Source organism: Argentina silus (genome assembly GCF_951799395.1).
Source record: "Argentina silus genome assembly, chromosome: 4".
In the NCBI taxonomy this organism is placed as follows: domain Eukaryota; kingdom Metazoa; phylum Chordata; class Actinopteri; order Argentiniformes; family Argentinidae; genus Argentina; species Argentina silus.
In genome coordinates, this window is record NC_139658.1 from 18,443,908 (window position 1) to 18,461,098 (window position 17,191).

General features: G+C 41.3%; 3 protein-coding genes across 4 annotated transcripts; 2 read left to right on the forward strand and 1 right to left on the reverse strand.

Moving 5' to 3' along the window:
- The first annotated feature begins 214 nt into the window (after positions 1-214).
- Positions 215-7,896, forward strand: avil (advillin). 2 transcript variants are annotated; one of them, XM_083667511.1, is made up of 20 exons: positions 215-310; positions 715-834; positions 929-1,003; positions 1,360-1,556; positions 1,805-1,913; positions 2,017-2,127; positions 2,227-2,432; positions 2,603-2,681; positions 2,804-2,902; positions 2,983-3,136; positions 3,317-3,417; positions 3,668-3,805; positions 4,022-4,180; positions 4,379-4,558; positions 5,242-5,393; positions 5,607-5,751; positions 6,228-6,416; positions 6,680-6,748; positions 6,900-7,010; positions 7,296-7,896. In XM_083667511.1, the coding sequence occupies exons 2-20, from the start codon at positions 775-777 to the stop codon at positions 7,407-7,409; spliced, it is 2,448 nt and encodes an 815-aa protein (XP_083523637.1). In that variant the 5' UTR covers positions 215-310; positions 715-774; the 3' UTR covers positions 7,410-7,896. The 2 variants fall into 2 exon arrangements, with proteins under 2 accessions (XP_083523637.1, XP_083523638.1); XM_083667512.1 differs by having other exon boundaries at positions 761-834.
- Positions 7,897-8,219: 323 nt separating this feature from the next.
- Positions 8,220-13,680, forward strand: tegt (testis enhanced gene transcript (BAX inhibitor 1)). The gene is made up of 10 exons (XM_083669143.1): positions 8,220-8,331; positions 9,568-9,666; positions 10,045-10,153; positions 10,349-10,469; positions 10,647-10,695; positions 10,798-10,895; positions 11,178-11,257; positions 11,374-11,474; positions 11,669-11,744; positions 11,960-13,680. The coding sequence occupies exons 2-10, from the start codon at positions 9,611-9,613 to the stop codon at positions 11,981-11,983; spliced, it is 714 nt and encodes a 237-aa protein (XP_083525269.1). The 5' UTR covers positions 8,220-8,331; positions 9,568-9,610; the 3' UTR covers positions 11,984-13,680.
- A 701-nt stretch (positions 13,681-14,381) lies between these two features.
- LOC310802934 (ly6/PLAUR domain-containing protein 1-like) lies at positions 14,382-16,914 on the reverse strand (the record flags this gene model as incomplete). The annotated part of the gene is made up of 3 exons (XM_083667554.1): positions 14,382-14,611; positions 15,518-15,655; positions 16,863-16,914. 3 exons carry the CDS (start codon positions 16,912-16,914, stop codon positions 14,382-14,384), a joined length of 420 nt encoding a protein of 139 aa, XP_083523680.1.
- Between the last annotated feature and the right edge of the window lie 277 nt (positions 16,915-17,191).

Here is a 17,191-nt window from a genome sequence, read left to right on the forward strand (position 1 = left end):
CTTTGAATAAGAGTCAGCCTGCTCTCTCCTCATTTGCTTGTGGGGTTGTGTATCTTTCCCTTTCTCTAATCAGTGATTGGACGTAGCGATATGAGAGGTCCTGGAACATGCAAATTCAAGCAAATCTCTCAGGGGATGAGGACGAGGAGGAGGGTGATGCTTTGATGCATCAGTCTCTGTACTCTGGTTCTCCCCTGAAGTGCTGTATCAAACTTTGAGACGTTGGAAGATCTATACACATACACAGACACACAGGCAGACATTCCTTCAAACAAGAAACTCTCTTCTGCCTCCACAGCAGCAATTCAAGGTAATGTTTGACCATATCTGCTCTCTGTGATTTTACTTAGGCTAACACTGAGTTTCATAATGTGGATTGAGAGATGAGTTTGAATGTTTTATGACTGGACTGATAATAAGCCAGTGGGTTGTGGTGTTCATACTGTCACTCTGATGATTAGTGCAGTACAATGTGTTGTGGGTTTGTAACATCCAGTTAATGTAAGATATAGTGGATATCACTGGCAACAAGTCTTTTTGAATGCTTCTTCCTCTTCTGTTGACAACGCCCTTTCCTTCAGCTGGTTTATTATGCAAATATATATTGCATTTATTCATTGTCAATATCTATAATTCAGTAACAGGCTATCATTGTCAGATAATGCATGTCATACACATTGCACTGTATTGATTACAAAAATACCATTATTTCAGTGTCCAAAAAAGAAGAAGGCTAAGCAACTCTATTTTCCAATATCAGATTGTCTGAGCAACATGGAGAACACATTCAAAGCAGTGACCCACAATCCTGGGATTGTAATCTGGCGAGTCGAGGTAATATGACTGTCAAGTGTATTCTTCTAAATGATCAGTGTATGGATTTCACAATGACAACGATCAGAAATGTCTGCTTTTCTTTGTTCTATAGAAAATGGATCTGGTGCAGGTCCCAGAGAAATCGTATAGTAACTTTTACGAGGGCGACTGCTACGTACTACTCTCTGTGAGTCTTGGAGCCTAGTTTTTGCCAGAGTATGTCATATCAGGACATGTTGAATAATGGGGTGATGAATGTCTACATCCTTGCATTTAAATCTGTGTGTAGTAGTTTGCTTTGTAGTCTGTTTTGCATGATTATTTGAGTAGTGCATGTTTGATGGTGGCTTTACACTGGGAGCTTTGTTTGAAAGTGAATCAGTAACTGCCTTTATATTTATGATTCCTCTATCTCTCTCTATCTCTATTTATCTCTATTTCTATTTACGACTGTCATCGTCGTCTGTCCCCACCCTCTCCTCTCTTTCTCTCTCTCTCTCTCTCTCTCTCTCTCTCTCTCTCTCTATCTATCTGTATCTCCAGACCCAGAAAGTAGGCAGCTCCCTGTCTTATGACATCCACTACTGGATCGGGTCCCAATCCAGTCAGGATGAGCAGGGTGCGGCTGCTGTCTACACCATCCAGCTGGATGAGTTCCTGGGCTCGAGTCCGGTCCAGCACCGTGAGGTCCAGAGCTACGAGTCGGATGCCTTCCGAGGATACTTCAAACAGGGGATCATGTGAGTCTGTGAGCAGAGCCAGAAGCTGTGTCAGCATAATACTACACGTAAATGTTATTACACAGTGATAGAAATCTCATCATTACAATGTGTACAGTATGTACATACATTACAATTTTATAGTGACGTTTTGTGGATAATCTTACTGTAGGTTGAAAAGGAGTGCATATTGCTCCTGCAACTGTTCAACAAACAGTGTAGTGTAATGACAGACATTAATAACATACTTATCCCTCTCCCCCGTCCAGATATAAAAAGGGAGGGGTGGCATCAGGAATGCGACACACAGAGACCAACAGCTATGACATCCAGAGACTGCTGCATGTCAAAGGGAAGAAGAGAGTCACCGCCATGGAGGTGAGAAACACATATTTGAAGGGGAAAGAAATCGGCTTATGTCACACAGCAGGTAATACCAGGAAAATGTGATGTATCTTGCCAAATTCCTCCCATACTGTAGGTAGAGATGAGCTGGAAGAGTTTCAATCTTGGAGATGTCTTTCTGTTGGACTCTGGCAAGACTATCATTCAGTGGAATGGACCAGAGAGCAACAGACAGGAGAGGCTTAAGGTAATAAGCCTTAATGTTCTCTGTTGACAAAGCTGATTTCCCAAAAGCCGTAAACCATCCTAATTGTGGCATTCTCAATCCACATTCTGTGACTCCTAGGGCATGCTACTGGCAAAGGACATTCGAGACCGGGAGAGAGGCGGTCGGCTGACCATTGGGGTGATAGAAGGGGAGGCAGAGGGGAACTCCCCTGAACTCATGGAGATCCTGACTGGCATCTTGGGGGATAAAACATCCAAGCTGCCCAGTGGAACGCCTGATGACACAGCTGACCAGGAGCAGAAGGGTCAGCTCACCCTGTACCAGTGAGTGTCCACTCGTGTTCCATCTTTGGTCCTGTTTGAATTGTTTCAGATGTCACAAAGATTCAGTCCAAATAGAGCTGAACAAATGTTTAATTGAGTTGTTTATGAGTGCAGATTGAATTATATGGTTTTACTAACTACTTATTGAATATCCTCTTTTATCCTAACAGTGTGTCTGATGCTAAGGGTCAGATGAAGGTCACAGAGGTTGCCACCAGGCCATTGGTTCAGGACCTCTTGAATAATGATGTTAGTCTTCAGCACCAGTTGTTCCAACAGCAGCAAACACTATGTTGAATAGAATTTGAGTCTATCTCAAGAGACAGCTTTCCCGGTTGTGTTCATTAATCTATGTCTAAATGTTTTTGCAGGATTGTTACTTCCTAGACCAAGGAGGGGTGAAGATCTTTGTCTGGAAGGGGAAGAGAGCCAACAAGGCAGAGAGACAGGCTGCCATGTCCAGGGCTTTGGTGGGTACTAGAGGTATAGACTAGGCTACATTATCTACAACATGGGAGTAGTTTGACTGTGTCTTTCCCTCCGTGGACAGGAGTTCGTCAAGCTGAAGAAATATCCCACCACCACCAATGTGGAGACAGTGAATGACGGGGCAGAGTCAGCCCTCTTCAAGCAGCTTTTCCAGAGTTGGAGTGTGAAGGACCAGACTGTGGGTCTTGGCAGGACACACACTGTGGGGAGAGTGGGTATGTATTTGTGTGCTAGTTTCCTGATCCAAATCGATCACCTGCCTGAAATGTGATCTCTTCCTCCTTTTGAAGATATTCATATATTCAGATATTCAAAGATTTTCATATTTGACCTGTGGTTTCTTAGTAAATGTTGTGTAAGCTGTTGACATCTGGCAATGAACTTTATTTTTTTAGCCAATGTCACTCAAGAGAAGTTTGATGCCACTCGGATGCATATGATGCCGGGACTGGCGGCGCAGGAGCGAATGGTTGATGATGGCACAGGCCAGGTTGAGGTAAACATAAACATGAACTTGCGTGCTTTTGTCCAATATATCTTTCTGTCACTTGACTAAATGTCCCATGGCTGACTTGAACCTTACATCTGAATGGCTAGATAATGCTGTCATAATAACAACACTGTCAGCATATGGCAACTCATTTCACTAAGTCATGCCACAAACTATAAACTATCATGTTTCATGTTACTTCTGGACATTTTAATTCAACAAACGAGTGATGACACTTTCTGTGACACATGCTCAGATATGGCGGATCGAGAACCTTGAACTGGTCCCTGTGGAGCCACAGTCGCATGGCTACTTCTTCGGAGGAGACTGCTATCTGGTCCTCTACACTTACGAAGTCCATGGTAAAAGGAATTACCTGCTCTACATGTGGCAGGTGAGGGCACTCCATTTAACTCATGATTTTTGATGTCACTCTTATGGATGGATTTTTGTAAAGAGAGAAGTAAGCTGCAAATGATTTTCAGATATTAAGTCATAAAGAGACTGCCTTTTGGAGAACCGAAATGTTCATCCTTGCAATAATGTATCAATATGGCACCTCATAAGGCTTGATTGTTTCTCCACATAAGTTACACATATTCTGTTTCAGGGACGCCATGCCTCTCAGGATGAGGTGGCGGCCTCTGCGTTTCATGCCGTGAGCTTGGACCAAGAGTATGGTGGCCAGCCTGTGCAAGTAAGGCTCACCATGGGCAAGGAACCAAGACACTTCATGTCTATGTTCAAGGGTAAAATGGTCATCGTTGAGGTGAGACAGTTTTCTTTATTGAATGATTCAATGCGATATGTTGATTATATGATATGTTGTTATCAACAACATTGGACTTAATTCTGTCCAGCAATTATGATAGGATGATAATGAGCAGGATTTCTAAGCTGCTTGTTAAATACCACAGCTTTTTCTGTCAAACTTGACCTGCTCCTTTCTTTTCTTTGTGTCCCTAAGGGGGGTACCTCCAGAAAAGGGGCCTCTGACCCAGAACCACCAACCAGATTGTTCCAGGTTCGCGGATCTGATTCCTCTAACACCAAAGCCATTGAGGTGCCGGCCCTGGCTGCTTCACTCAACTCCAACGATGTCTTCCTGCTGAAGAGCGAATCAGGAATCCACCTATGGTGTGGGAAGGTAGGGAGGAGACTAGATAATTAGTGAATATATTTTGAGGTAATAGAGCAGTTTGGAGCCAGCTATATGGAGAATGTTGATAATAATAATAATAATAATAATAATAATAATAATAATAATAATAATAATGCATTTATTTTGTATCGTGCTTTTCTCAGTACTCAAAGACACTACATTCCATGGAGAGGACAAGAATAGATAGATAAATACAGTCAAGTGAAAGTAAAAGTACAGTCAGTAAAAACAACAATTAAAAAAGTAAGTTTAAAAAGATGGGTTTTGAGGGATAGTTTGAAGGAGCAGAGGATTACCGGAGAGCGTGCTGGATTCTTTGATGTGGTTTGGGAGAGTGTTCCAAAGAGTGGGGGCTGCAACGGAGAAAGCCCGGTCCCCCCAGGTCCGCTGTTTAGTGCTGGTAATGGGGACCAGGAGGTTGGCATCAGCTGACCGGAGACTGCGGGTAGGGTTAGGGTTAGGGTTAGGGAGGAGGAGGTCAGAGAGGTAGGAGGGTGCCATGTTGTTGAGGGCTTTGTAGGTGGTGAGGAGAATCTTAAACTGAATCCTAAATCGGACTGGGAGCCAGTGGAGGTTTTGGAGGCCTGGAGTGATGTGGTCTCTGGAGTGTGTTTTAGTGAACAAGCGGGCGGCTTAAGTAACATGTCTTGTTGTCTCTAATTTGCCAGGGATCAAGTGGGGATGAGAGAGCTATGGCTAAGGAGGTCAGCTCTGTAATTGGACAGCACTCAAGCGCTGAAGAGATTGTGGCAGAGGGTCAGGAGCCTGTTGAATTCTGGAATTTGCTTGGAGGGAAGGCCCCTTATGCCAGTGACAAGAGGTAATAAACTCTCATAGGGCATCAGTCTAGTTGGTGAACGGTGTGAAGAATGGTGTGTAATGTTACTATGTTAATGAAATTCATCCTAAACCATGTACAGAGGATGTATTGTAGTGGTACACCGTGCTAGAGACGGTTAATCTCAAGTAAACTGAAACACAGCAGAATACACCAGTACATTAAAGCTGTGTTTGTGTGTGTGTTCTTTTAAAGACTGCAGCAGGCTGTTTTGGACCACCAGCCCCGTCTCTTTGAGTGCTCCAATAAGACTGGCCGTTTCATTGTTACCGAAGTGACCCAGTTCACCCAGGATGACCTCAGTGAAGATGATGTCATGCTGTTAGACACATGGGACCAGGTACAGTTGTAATATTAACACACATTTACCATTATTTTCACAGCTGAGCAATCATAAAACCATCATCAGATATCATTACCATCGGGTTCATATTAATTTCTGACTATCGGGATCCTTTATTGATCTCCAGGGATAGGTTCCGCACCCACCATTTTCTAACTAGTTCTTCCAACTCGTTTATGTGCCCCTCAAATTAGATTCTCTTGTGTCTTTCAGTCAATTTAAGACCTTGATAAAGGATCTGCAATGTACATGTTTTAATTGATTATAATGTAGAAATTGTTGTTGTAATTGTTTGTCATTTTAAATGTTCTTTTGATTGTTCAATGTTGTTTTGTTCAATGCTGGGGTTTGTAAGCAGGGCTCCCCTGAAAAAGAGACCTTATTCTCAGTGGGACACTCTGCACAAATAAAGGTTGAAAAACAATAATAATAACAATAATAAAATGTATGACATTGTCCTTTTGGGGTTCCAGGTCATCCTATGGGTGGGCAATGAAGCCAATGAGACGGAGCGGAAGGAAGCGGTGGTCACAAGTCAGGACTACCTGCGTACTCATCCAGGGTCACGAGACCCTGATACCCCCATTGTCCTGGTCAAGCAGGGCTACGAGCCACCCACCTTCACTGGCTGGTTCACTGCTTGGGACCCTTCAAAATGGAGTGTGAGTGATGAAAGTTATTCCTCTTTTCCTCTGTGTGTGTGTGTGGGTGGGTGGGTGTGTCTGTGTGTGTGTGTGTGTGTGTGTGTGTGTGTGTGTGTGTGCGCGTGTCTGTGTGTGTGTGTGTGCGTGTGCATGTGACATGAGTGTACGTTCCTGTTTGTGCATGATCACTGTTGCAATGTTATGTATTTTCTACAACCTCATTCTTTCATGTTTATTTTATGTCAACATGCAGCACTCAAAAACATGTCTAACTTTATTAGGGAGGAAAGACCTATGAAGAACTGAAGAAAGAGTTGGGAGATGTGACAGCCCTTGTAAGGATCACAAATGTAAGCACCATTACATCTATCGAGAGCGGTCAATTGGAAAAATTATGATCTGAATTCACCATGGGTTCCAGTCTATGTATGTTAACTGATTCAACCAATATTGGTTATTTCAATTGAATGTATTGATCTGAACCTTTTAATTTCTTCTTAGGAGAAAAATGTCACTGAGCCCAAGAAGGACTTCCAGTCTTACCCAGCAGAGGACCTGGTCAACAAACTAGCCAATGAGCTGCCTGAGGATGTTGACCCTGCCCAGAAGGAGGTAGGTGCACTCTAGTGACGTGTTGGGCCTGGCCCTAATTGTGGTTAGGAACATTCTGGGCCCTAGTTATGAGGTGACACACTCATGACCTCATAACTAGAGACCAATATTTTAGATACTGCCTTTAAACACTATAATAATTACTTGATATTTGTTACCCTCAATGTTTTATTGTTGTTCCCTATTAGTAATTGTACAACACCTGATAAGCCGGACAACTTTGTTAATAACAAAGATCTCTGTCTCTCTATCTATATATCCCCTCCCTCATTTCTTGTTTTTCAGAAACACCTCTCAGATTCAGACTTCAATGCCATATTTGGAATCTCTAAAGACCAGTTTTCAAGCCTGCCTCAGTGGAAGCAGTTGAGCATTAAAAAAGGAAAGGGCTTGTTTTAGAAGAATCTCTCCATCATAATGTTTACCAATTTACTGATGTTTCAATTAGCAATACATAGTTATGTTGTGCCTTGTTCATGCCTTACATCTTAACGGTCCCTCCTAAAGACCTTTTCATCCCCACTACCCCTCTGTACAAGTTTCTCTCCTATAAATACATTGAAAAAAACAAAAAAACATCTTCCTTTCTTCTACCATTGTGACTTCTACCATTGTGACTTATGATGACTGATGGATAGATGATTCACTTACTTAGTCAAACGTATTTGTTGTAAGTCGCTTTGGATAAAGGCGTCTGCTAAATGCCATAAATGTAATGTAAAAATGCCTTGTTCAATTATTGTTTTTACTTTGGGCCTTTCATAGTCATTTCTTAATCCAATGGAGTTGATCAGATTTTGATTAATTGTTTTGAGGGTCCTACCCCCATTTCATGGATTTAGGAAAACATGTACTGTATATCACCCGCCAACAAAGCAAAGCCTCCATGTCACTGTTCAATACAACCAAATAAAAGATGAACTATGTGTCAGTAATTGCATGCCATGGCCACACCCAACCTGTACATTTAAGATAATTTCAGCCAAACTCCTACTTCTCAAAACGCATTCGGCCTAATGGTTCCTGCCCTCAGACCATAAGACCGTTTTGTGACGGAGGCGAGGAGAGAGGATGCAAGGAATCGAGAAGAGACTTATGGGATTCGGCCGGGGTTTGCAACTGTTGCGTTTCTGTTGCACTGGTGGTTGCAATGGGCTGGGGGCGTAACCAACAATATGATGTAACTGCGCATTCACTCACGTATTATTAGCGCTGACTGAGATACAGCATCAACAAGAAGGCTTGAGCGAAACTCTGAGGAAGACAACACAATTTGCTATAATTTAGTATCTCTGTAGCTAGGTGTTTTTGGAAACATCGGGTAAGACTGTCTTTTAATTTAACTAACTAAGTAGCCAGCCAGCACTGGGCTTATGTTTTCAAGTTCGAGGAAAACAAGGAAACAACGAGAAGCTTCAAGAAGATAGCCATCTAGTTAGCAAAATGGCTGACTAGCAGCTACTAATTTGCTAGTATTCATATTTGACAACTCGAATTCAGTTGAATGATTGCTTGTATTGGTACAAATGCATGACAACGAATAGGTCACCGTCTGCTTAGCGACGGTTTCCATTTTAAAGTCGTGTGTGCTTGTGTTAGCCTTTTTAATGTGTTGTGTTGCGCATTTAGCTAGCTAGCTGTAGTGTAGTAGGAGGAGCAGGGCCTCTCTGGCCTTGGCTAGCCAAGTTGGCGAGCTAGCTAGCTAGCTCGCTATTACCAGCCGAGTGTATCGAACAACAACAACGTATGACATGACAACGCCCCCTGCTCCTAGCGAACTAATGGCTTGACATTTGCTAGTAGTTGTCGAATATTAACCAACAATGTGCCTCAAAGTTTTCGGTCAAAGATTAATCCAACAGTGAAGCCAGTACTACAAGCGAGCCTGACGTACTCGCTACCTAAACTATCTGATCGTTTTCGTAACTCACAGGTTCGACCAGAGCAGAGGAGCCTGGCTCGGTTAGGTAGCTGGCTAGCTAGCTAAAATGTTGTGTGTGTTTATTACAGCAATGAGGAAAAAAGTAGCCCAGAGAAAGTTAAACAAAATTAGGCTTGAACGTCAGAAGCATTGATGAACTTTGAACATTGATTTACGTGAATAGCTGAGCTCTGCTAGCCTAATGATGTTACGCAATGCAAGTAGGTGAATTCACACCTAATTTTCAAATTCTGATATGGCCATGTTTGTGATCATCTCAGATACTAAAGGCCTATTAGGAGAGGGAGAAAGTGTGCTCCCACAAATGTAAGCTACAGTTAGTCTGTAAAGTCTATAAAGCACTACTCGCTTAAATAAGCCTATTTTTTAAATCACTCAGTCGGGGCTATAACCCGACCCGTCAGTTTCGGGTCGCATTGTTCACGGATGCGTTTGATTTCGGGTCTCTAACTATTTCAAATAAGAATCCGGAGAGGGTCCACATTTTCGGACCCAAGATCTCTAGCACACGGTATCTTAGCTTCTCTGTTCAGTATCTGCCATTTCAGGCCGCGCTGAAAGTCAGTGATGAGGTTAATGTTTTGCTATAAAGGCTAAATTCATGTTTTATTTCAGGAAATCTTACCCCAGGGAGAAGGTCTAACCAAGTCTTGTCAAAATGAACGTCTTTGATAGAAATATCAATTTCGACTCCCTTTTTAAATTTTCCCAAATGTAAGTATAATGGAGTTCTATTATGTATTTCACGACCGTTTTTGCAAGTGTGTTAAACAAAATCACTTTAATTTCAGATTCATGTTTTTAAGATACATTCTTACTTTTTTAGAAGTACATTTCTGGGCTAGCCTTACTTTACATACCTTACATACTTTTCATACCCACAAACCCGTCTGTTTAAACCTGTACAACTGTTGGTGTCATGCATGATGCATCACAGAGAAGCAGTAAATAAATTGAAGCAGCCCACAACTGTCACAAATTGGTCTATGTACCGTGGCAGTAATATGTCACCATATATGAATATGTACTGTGGATTGTCTGTCGAGTTGTACTTGTTCGTCATTCATTGTCATTCCTCCTCTCTCACCATAGCTCACGCTCCACCCAGCTGCACCTGAAGAATGTCTACTCCAGCCTGGCTCTGTGCATGCTAGTGGCTGCAGCTGGAGCCTACGTCCATGTCGTCACCAGGCTCTTCCAGGTAAATGGCAGTAAGGAGATCACTGAAGCACACTGTATGCCTGATGTCTTAAGGGGGTTTTCACATAAGAAAAAAAAAAAATGATGTCCAGATGATGTGGACAAGACTCCAATGGCAGTGGCGCCAGAACTGTTACTAAACAACTGTATGTGGTTACATTCTAACTATGGTCACTCCTGGGTTTCTGTCCATAAGGGTGGGCTGTTGACCATGCTGGGCTCCCTAGCGATGATGGCTTGGCTGGCCATGACCCCTCACTCTCCTCAGACTGAGAAGAAGAGGCTGGGTATCCTCACCGGGTTTGCTTTCTTCACAGGTAACCTTAGTTCATGGCTCACTCAGAAATGAACAGGTGTGAAGTGTATATTTGTAGCAATTCCGTGCTCACTAAACCAGTTGGATATAGTGCATGTTGCAAGCAGTTTGTAGTTTAGTTAATGAAATAGTCATAAGAAATTAAGTTTTCATGTTTTTTTTTTTGTTGTTGTTCCAGGTATTGGTTTGGGCCCAACCATGGATTATGTCATCAGCATTAACCCAAGGTACTGTAAGATGACAACCGCAGTGTGTGTACTAGTTCTTTTTGACTGAGGCGATCTCTTTTTTTTTTTAATGTATCCTCTCTGTTATCTTCCCATGTCCAGCATCATTGTGACAGCCTTCCTGGGTACCTCCATCATCTTTGTGTGCTTCACTCTGAGCGCGCTCTATGCCCAGCGCAGGAGCTACCTCTTCCTAGGAGGTAAAACCTACATTTTGTATATTTGTGACAGCTATTGTTTAATGCAAAGGAAATAAAACTAAACGCTACTGCTCATACAAAGGAAATATTGGCACATGCACGCCACAAGCACTCGTCCATCTGATGTGAGCCACAATGGTGCAAAAATAAATGAATACAAACTGTGATTGTGAATATGTATGCTTGTACATATACAGGATAGAACGGTAGAGTCCCTATCCAAACATGTTTCAAAATCTCTGTTCATCAGTTAGTTACACACACTGTAACTCTGTCCTGCAGGTACATTGATGTCTGGACTGTCCATCCTCCTCCTGGTCTCTTTCCTCAACATGTTCCTGGGATCTGTAATGTTGTACAAGGTAAAGAAAACCACAATCAAACAATCCCTTCAATTACACTGCTGTCTGACATTGTTCCTTGTGCTCTGTGCTGGTTGTCAATTAACCAATTTATTTTTAAAAATCTTTTTTTGCAGGCTCATGTGTACCTTGGCCTGGCCATAATGTGTGGATTTGTGCTGTTTGACACTCAACTCATCATTGAGAAGGCAGAGATGGGAGACAAGGACTACATTTGGTAAGGAATACACACATACATTTCCTGTGTTATAGCCCTGGGCTTGGTGAAGACAGAAGGGGGTTGGTTATCATTTGCTGCAATAACATGGAATTGATTCATTTGCGTGGCTGTTACTGTCCATTCGATTAGACCCGTGCTCCAATAAGCTTTTCAGAGATATTTGAATGTTTTCTCTTTTTACCCTACTGAAGGCACTCTGTGGATCTCTTCTTGGACTTTGTGACCATCTTCAGAAAGCTCATGGTTATTCTGGCCATGAATGAGAAGGTACATTATTGCCACATGGGCATGTGTGCACTGCTAAGGCATCTGTATTGTGTGTATGTATGTATATATATATATTTCCTGCACATTGAATCCGAAGTCTGTATAGCTTCAACATAAGTTAGCGTATTTATAATGTACTCTGTCAATGAGTGTCAGTGTGTTAATGTCTACTTTTGTCGTAGCCTCATTGTAAATATGTTCTTGTTACTTTGTAGGAAAAGAAGAAAGAAAAGAAGTAAGCCAGGATTAATGCGAACCAATAAAGCAAAAGATCTGTGACCTGGAATCGCATCAGGAGTGCTTCTGGTGCATTCACATTATCCGCTTAATTATTGTTATTTAGATCATATTTGATTTTGTACTTTGATATAATGTCTTGATTTTAGGAATCGGTTGGTTGGAATTGGATTTTGGCTTTGATGTATTTGAGAATTGATGTGATGGTCTAGAAGTCCCGGTGTTGTCATTTTTGAAGAACTCCTGTTTTGAAGGGATGGGGTAGTTGTTTTGTGAACTAACACAGACTTACTTGGACAGTTATTTTTGCATTGTTAAAGAAGTAATAATAGCCATTGTTTTGTTTTTTGCCCTTTCATCTGAAGAAGTAGGAAAACAATGCCTCCAAATGATTTAAAAACGCCACTGTTTATATACTTATAAAAGTAACAGTTTGCATTTGTGAGACTTTTGCTCTAAACATACTGCAATGGAAATTGGTACACTAAACTGCAAGGGGGTTGTTGATGCTTCTGTCAATATAACCTGCCCAGTGAGGATAGCTGCCACTTATAAACACACTATATAATATTATTAGTCTCATAATGATGACATCACTGGCTTTTGGCTCTGCAATTTATAATGTAGAACATGCTAGTTTTTTGATGTACATGTTTTATTATCGTCATTAGTATAATTTACTTCAAATATTACTACTCTGCTATTATAGCACAATCCCTTTTCAAAATGGGGGTGCTTATACCTCCACGTTTAGTTTGGTCCATTTAGGAGATGCTCTTGTACAGTCTTAGGAAGGAGATGACAGGACAGACGAAAAACAAATCATTGTGTATCTTGATCCAACTTGTTCCACTCCCTGGCGTTGCCCAATTCTCGAACGCCCTACCATTTTGTTGTGAAGATTGCTGGTGGTGGTGTTGTCAGCTATGGTGTCAAGAAATTGATATTTACAAATTGACTTGTATTGAGAAATGTGATGTATATTTTCCATATATTTCTTTGATGAAGATTGTTCTCCCTTTGTAAATCAAGATTCAGTGCTTAAAATAGAGTTGATCAGTAGAGAAACAGATGTTTCATGTGCTAAGAATGTTATCTTAATATAAAGAACTATAATATAAGAAAGAATCCCACTCATCCTGCCCAGTGGCTGTTGTAACATGTTTATTTACAAGGTGCACTTACGGTCTTATTGAGAAGGTATGGCATTTCTGCCAGTCAAACCATTCCACTTTTGAAGCACACAGAGATGCCATTTAGTTACCATTCATAACTAGTTAGTAATAAACAGGGTCCTTAGTTAAGGAGTGAGCTGTTCCAAATGCTTCATCCTTTATTTTAGGGGGCTTAAGACGCAGGGAAATAAACCAACAAGTATCCCCTTCTGATACACTGTTACTATTCATGTTTTTAACCATGTTTGAATGAAATTAAACAGATAATCTTTTAAATCAACTTTCTTCCCTGCTACACATCCCAAGGCTTTATTTTCTTAGAAGTGCCAATTACAGTACAAGTTTACTAAACTATCACTGATTGCTACTCATCTGAGGATTTTCCTATTTCAAACATGAAATAACTGCATATCTTATATACTGTGAAGAAAAGTTTTTTGTTGCTTTTCCAGGGATTGCTGTCGTAATTCTGCTGAATTAATGTAAGAATTTAAATTTGTTAAAATAAACTTTGATGAAGTCAATGAGTCTACCTTGCCTTAATTTGCTGAACAATGGATGTACAGTGAAATACTTTCAAGAAAGAATTATAATGTCTAATGATGAGTGTTATGTGTTTATCTCTCTTTAACACCTTAATATGGGTCTGTCAGTCCAAATAGTAGATCACTGACCTTTTCACAATACTGAGCCAAACCAAGCTGTACTGTGCTGGCCTCGTAATGCATCCACCCACATTTTTGGAACTTTGCTTGAAGGACAATGTGAAAAGAAAATACCAGAGCGAGCACTGTACATCACTACCCGCCATAGACTGAAGACCCTTCTCTTCAGGTTACATCTTAACTGTCCCTCTTAAAGACCTCTTCATCCCCACTACCCCCCTGTACAGTTTCTCTACTGTAAATATATATATATTTTGTTTTAAAAAAAATAATTCTTCCTTTTAGCATTGTGACTGCCAATAGCCCCTGGTCCTAGCATAGATTTGTTTTTCTTATGATGACTGATAGTGGATTCACTTACTTAGACAAATGTACTTGTAAGTCGCTTTGGATAAAGGCGTCTGCTAAACGCCTAAAGTATAAATGTAAAAGTAGGGCACAACATTGTTAGCACAAAAGGATATTAGGGTTAAGAGTGTCTGGCAGCTCCAAGCAACTCTAACACATGAGAACCTTCTGACCACTGAGTCCAATCCTGCTTTGTCATGTCAGTGTCCACATCAGGGTAGTGTTCCCATAGCGACAGTGATGATGAGGAGGGTATAAGGGCTGGCAGGGGGGTGGGAGGGGGCCATGGAGATTCTGGGAGGCCGTGGCCCGTTGCAGAGGGGAGTGTTGCAGCAGCTGATACAGACAGAGCCCATTCGGCCAGGAACGCAGAATGACTGATAACCAGCAGACACAATCAGACAGGTAGAGAAGGAGGCACAGGCCTTCCGATAGGACACACCTAAGAGAGGCAGAGAAAGAAGACTGTTAGATGGCCACGCTTTGGGTTAAAGTATTAACAAATTAAAGCAAAAAAGTGTGCAGGAAAGGACCATGTGAAAAGATGTGTTATAGTGCAATACATCTGACTGTTGTAAATTGAATGTGTGAATATTTTAATCGTATCTTTATATTGTGTTTTGCAAAAGTTGTCTGTGTTGTCAAATACATAAGATACATACACTCACTGAGCACTTTATTAGGAACACTATACTAATACTGGGTAGGGCCTTTGCTCTCAAAACAGTCTCAATTTTTCATGGCATTGATTCCATAAGATATTGGAAACATTCCTTTGAGATTCTGGTCCATGATGACATGATTGCATCACGCAATTCCTGCAGATTTTTCAGGTGGACTTTCAAGCTGTGTATCTCCCGTTCTACCACATCCCAAAGGTGTTCTATTAGATTCAGATCCAATGACTGGGAAGGCCACTGAAGAACACTGAACTCATTATCATGTTCATGAAACCAGTTTGAGACGACCTTTGTTTTGTGACATGGTGCATTATCATGCTGGAAGTAGCCATTAGAAGATGGGTAAGTTGTGGCCATGAAGGGATGCACATGGTCAGCAACAATACTCAAATACGCTGTGGCATTCAAGTGATGGTTGATTGGTATTAACAGGCCCAAAGTGTGCCAAGAAAACATTCCCCACACCATTACACCACCTCCACCATGAGAAGGTGTACAGGTGTTCCTAATAAAGTGTTAGGCGAGTGTACATTACCAAACAAACACGTCCCCTAATGTGACAGTATGGAGCTATTGCTGTGTCAGCTAGACTAGCATAGTTTATTACAACACATACATGTAACATCACATAAAGTAATACTTGGAGAGAGAAAGTCAACCAAGCTCACCATTCTTCCCCACTATCACCTCCTTCTGGCAGGCATTCTGGATGTTTGCTGTGCAGTTGACAATGAACTTGGGAGCTGAGCAGTCATTGTCCAATAAGGTCTCTTCACAGTGGTAACACTGCATCTGTAAAGGCCAGACTTAGACACATTCACACACAACCATTGTATGTTAATAATAAAGTAATTACAATACACAGAGGCACATTCATCTGTTTCCAAGCAACATTTCACAATGCAGAGACTGACTTCTATACATAGTGCTCTGATTGGTGCATTATGGTGGACGTGGTCTTGGCTGGAGTGCTTTGGTTAATTCTACAAAATAAATTTTTAAATCATCCCTTAGTCATGAATATTCGGTAAGGGTAATGTACAGGGAACCCGTGATTGACAACCTCCATTGCCTCTATTGAGATAAATTCAGTGCAGAATATCCGAAAGAGGGAGCCATTTCCTTCACTACCCTCCTGTCCTTAACTGACCATTGCAGTCGATACATCTAACATTCAGTGCCTCTTTTTTCAAGCATGGTCAGTTCAACAGAGGTTGAAATCCACTGAAATTATTGCAATCATAACTTTCCCGCCCACACTGGATTTTAACAGCAACCTCTTATGAACCCTGCTGCCACAGCAAAGTGATAATCTAATGATCATCTGATGCAATATGGGGGTCATCATTTGATGCACTTTCAAGTGTGATATCCAATTACAGCCACCTGAGGAGAAATACCAAACCACAGTGGGCAATACAGTAAATCATTAGAAATAAAACCCGTGACCCACCCAACCTTGTTGTCTTATTGGTAATCATTTGAGTCAGCCTGCTAAACGGTCCAATAAAGATTCAGCAGATTCGTGTCGAATTGATTTGTGGCGATTCCTCTGGTTACCTGCTGGGCAGGATTTATCCGTTCTGCCTGATCTAATGGATTGTTGAAAACATTGTAGAATCACTTGTAAAACACATATCTCAATTATGTCTACACTATGCTCTTGAATATATAGGTACAATCTGGAATATGTACAGCTGTTCAATAGCCATTTAAATTAATTATAGCCTATACACATGGATTATTGAATATAACTTAAATGCCTCATGAACACAACCCAAAATAGAAGGATGTTTTACTCCATTGTTTGTAAACAGGGTAAAGAATTCAAGCACTGATATTACAGGAGGCAATGAAACCATCCGGTGAAAGAACACCAACGCGTAATTGCGCACAGTTGAATGGAGGTTATAACGAATAGGACGCTAAATAATGTCGACGCCACGAGTGAAATGGCTACTTGAGATTTCCAAAGTTGAAGACAATACAAAATTGAAAAGATAAGATGTTTACCTGAGCAGAGGACGCATCCACACAACGAAACGAGGAGAACAAACAGTTGCATTTTCCATCAACTCCATCAAAAGATTACTTTGTCACCTAAAATTATACAGATTTAAAGTCAGCATTGACTTTCATCTTCTCCTGTTGAAGCAGTAATATCTTACTAACATCACCAGTTACTCCAGTAAGCGCCAAGTGAATTGGAATAAGGGCATCTTGCGTCTCCTAACTTTGATGCTGAGAGTGTGCTCTGATAGGCAAGCGCAGAATCAATCTGCATGTGACGTGCAGTACGCGCTCCGATTCAATGGTGCTTCTTACTCTCCAGAACCAATACT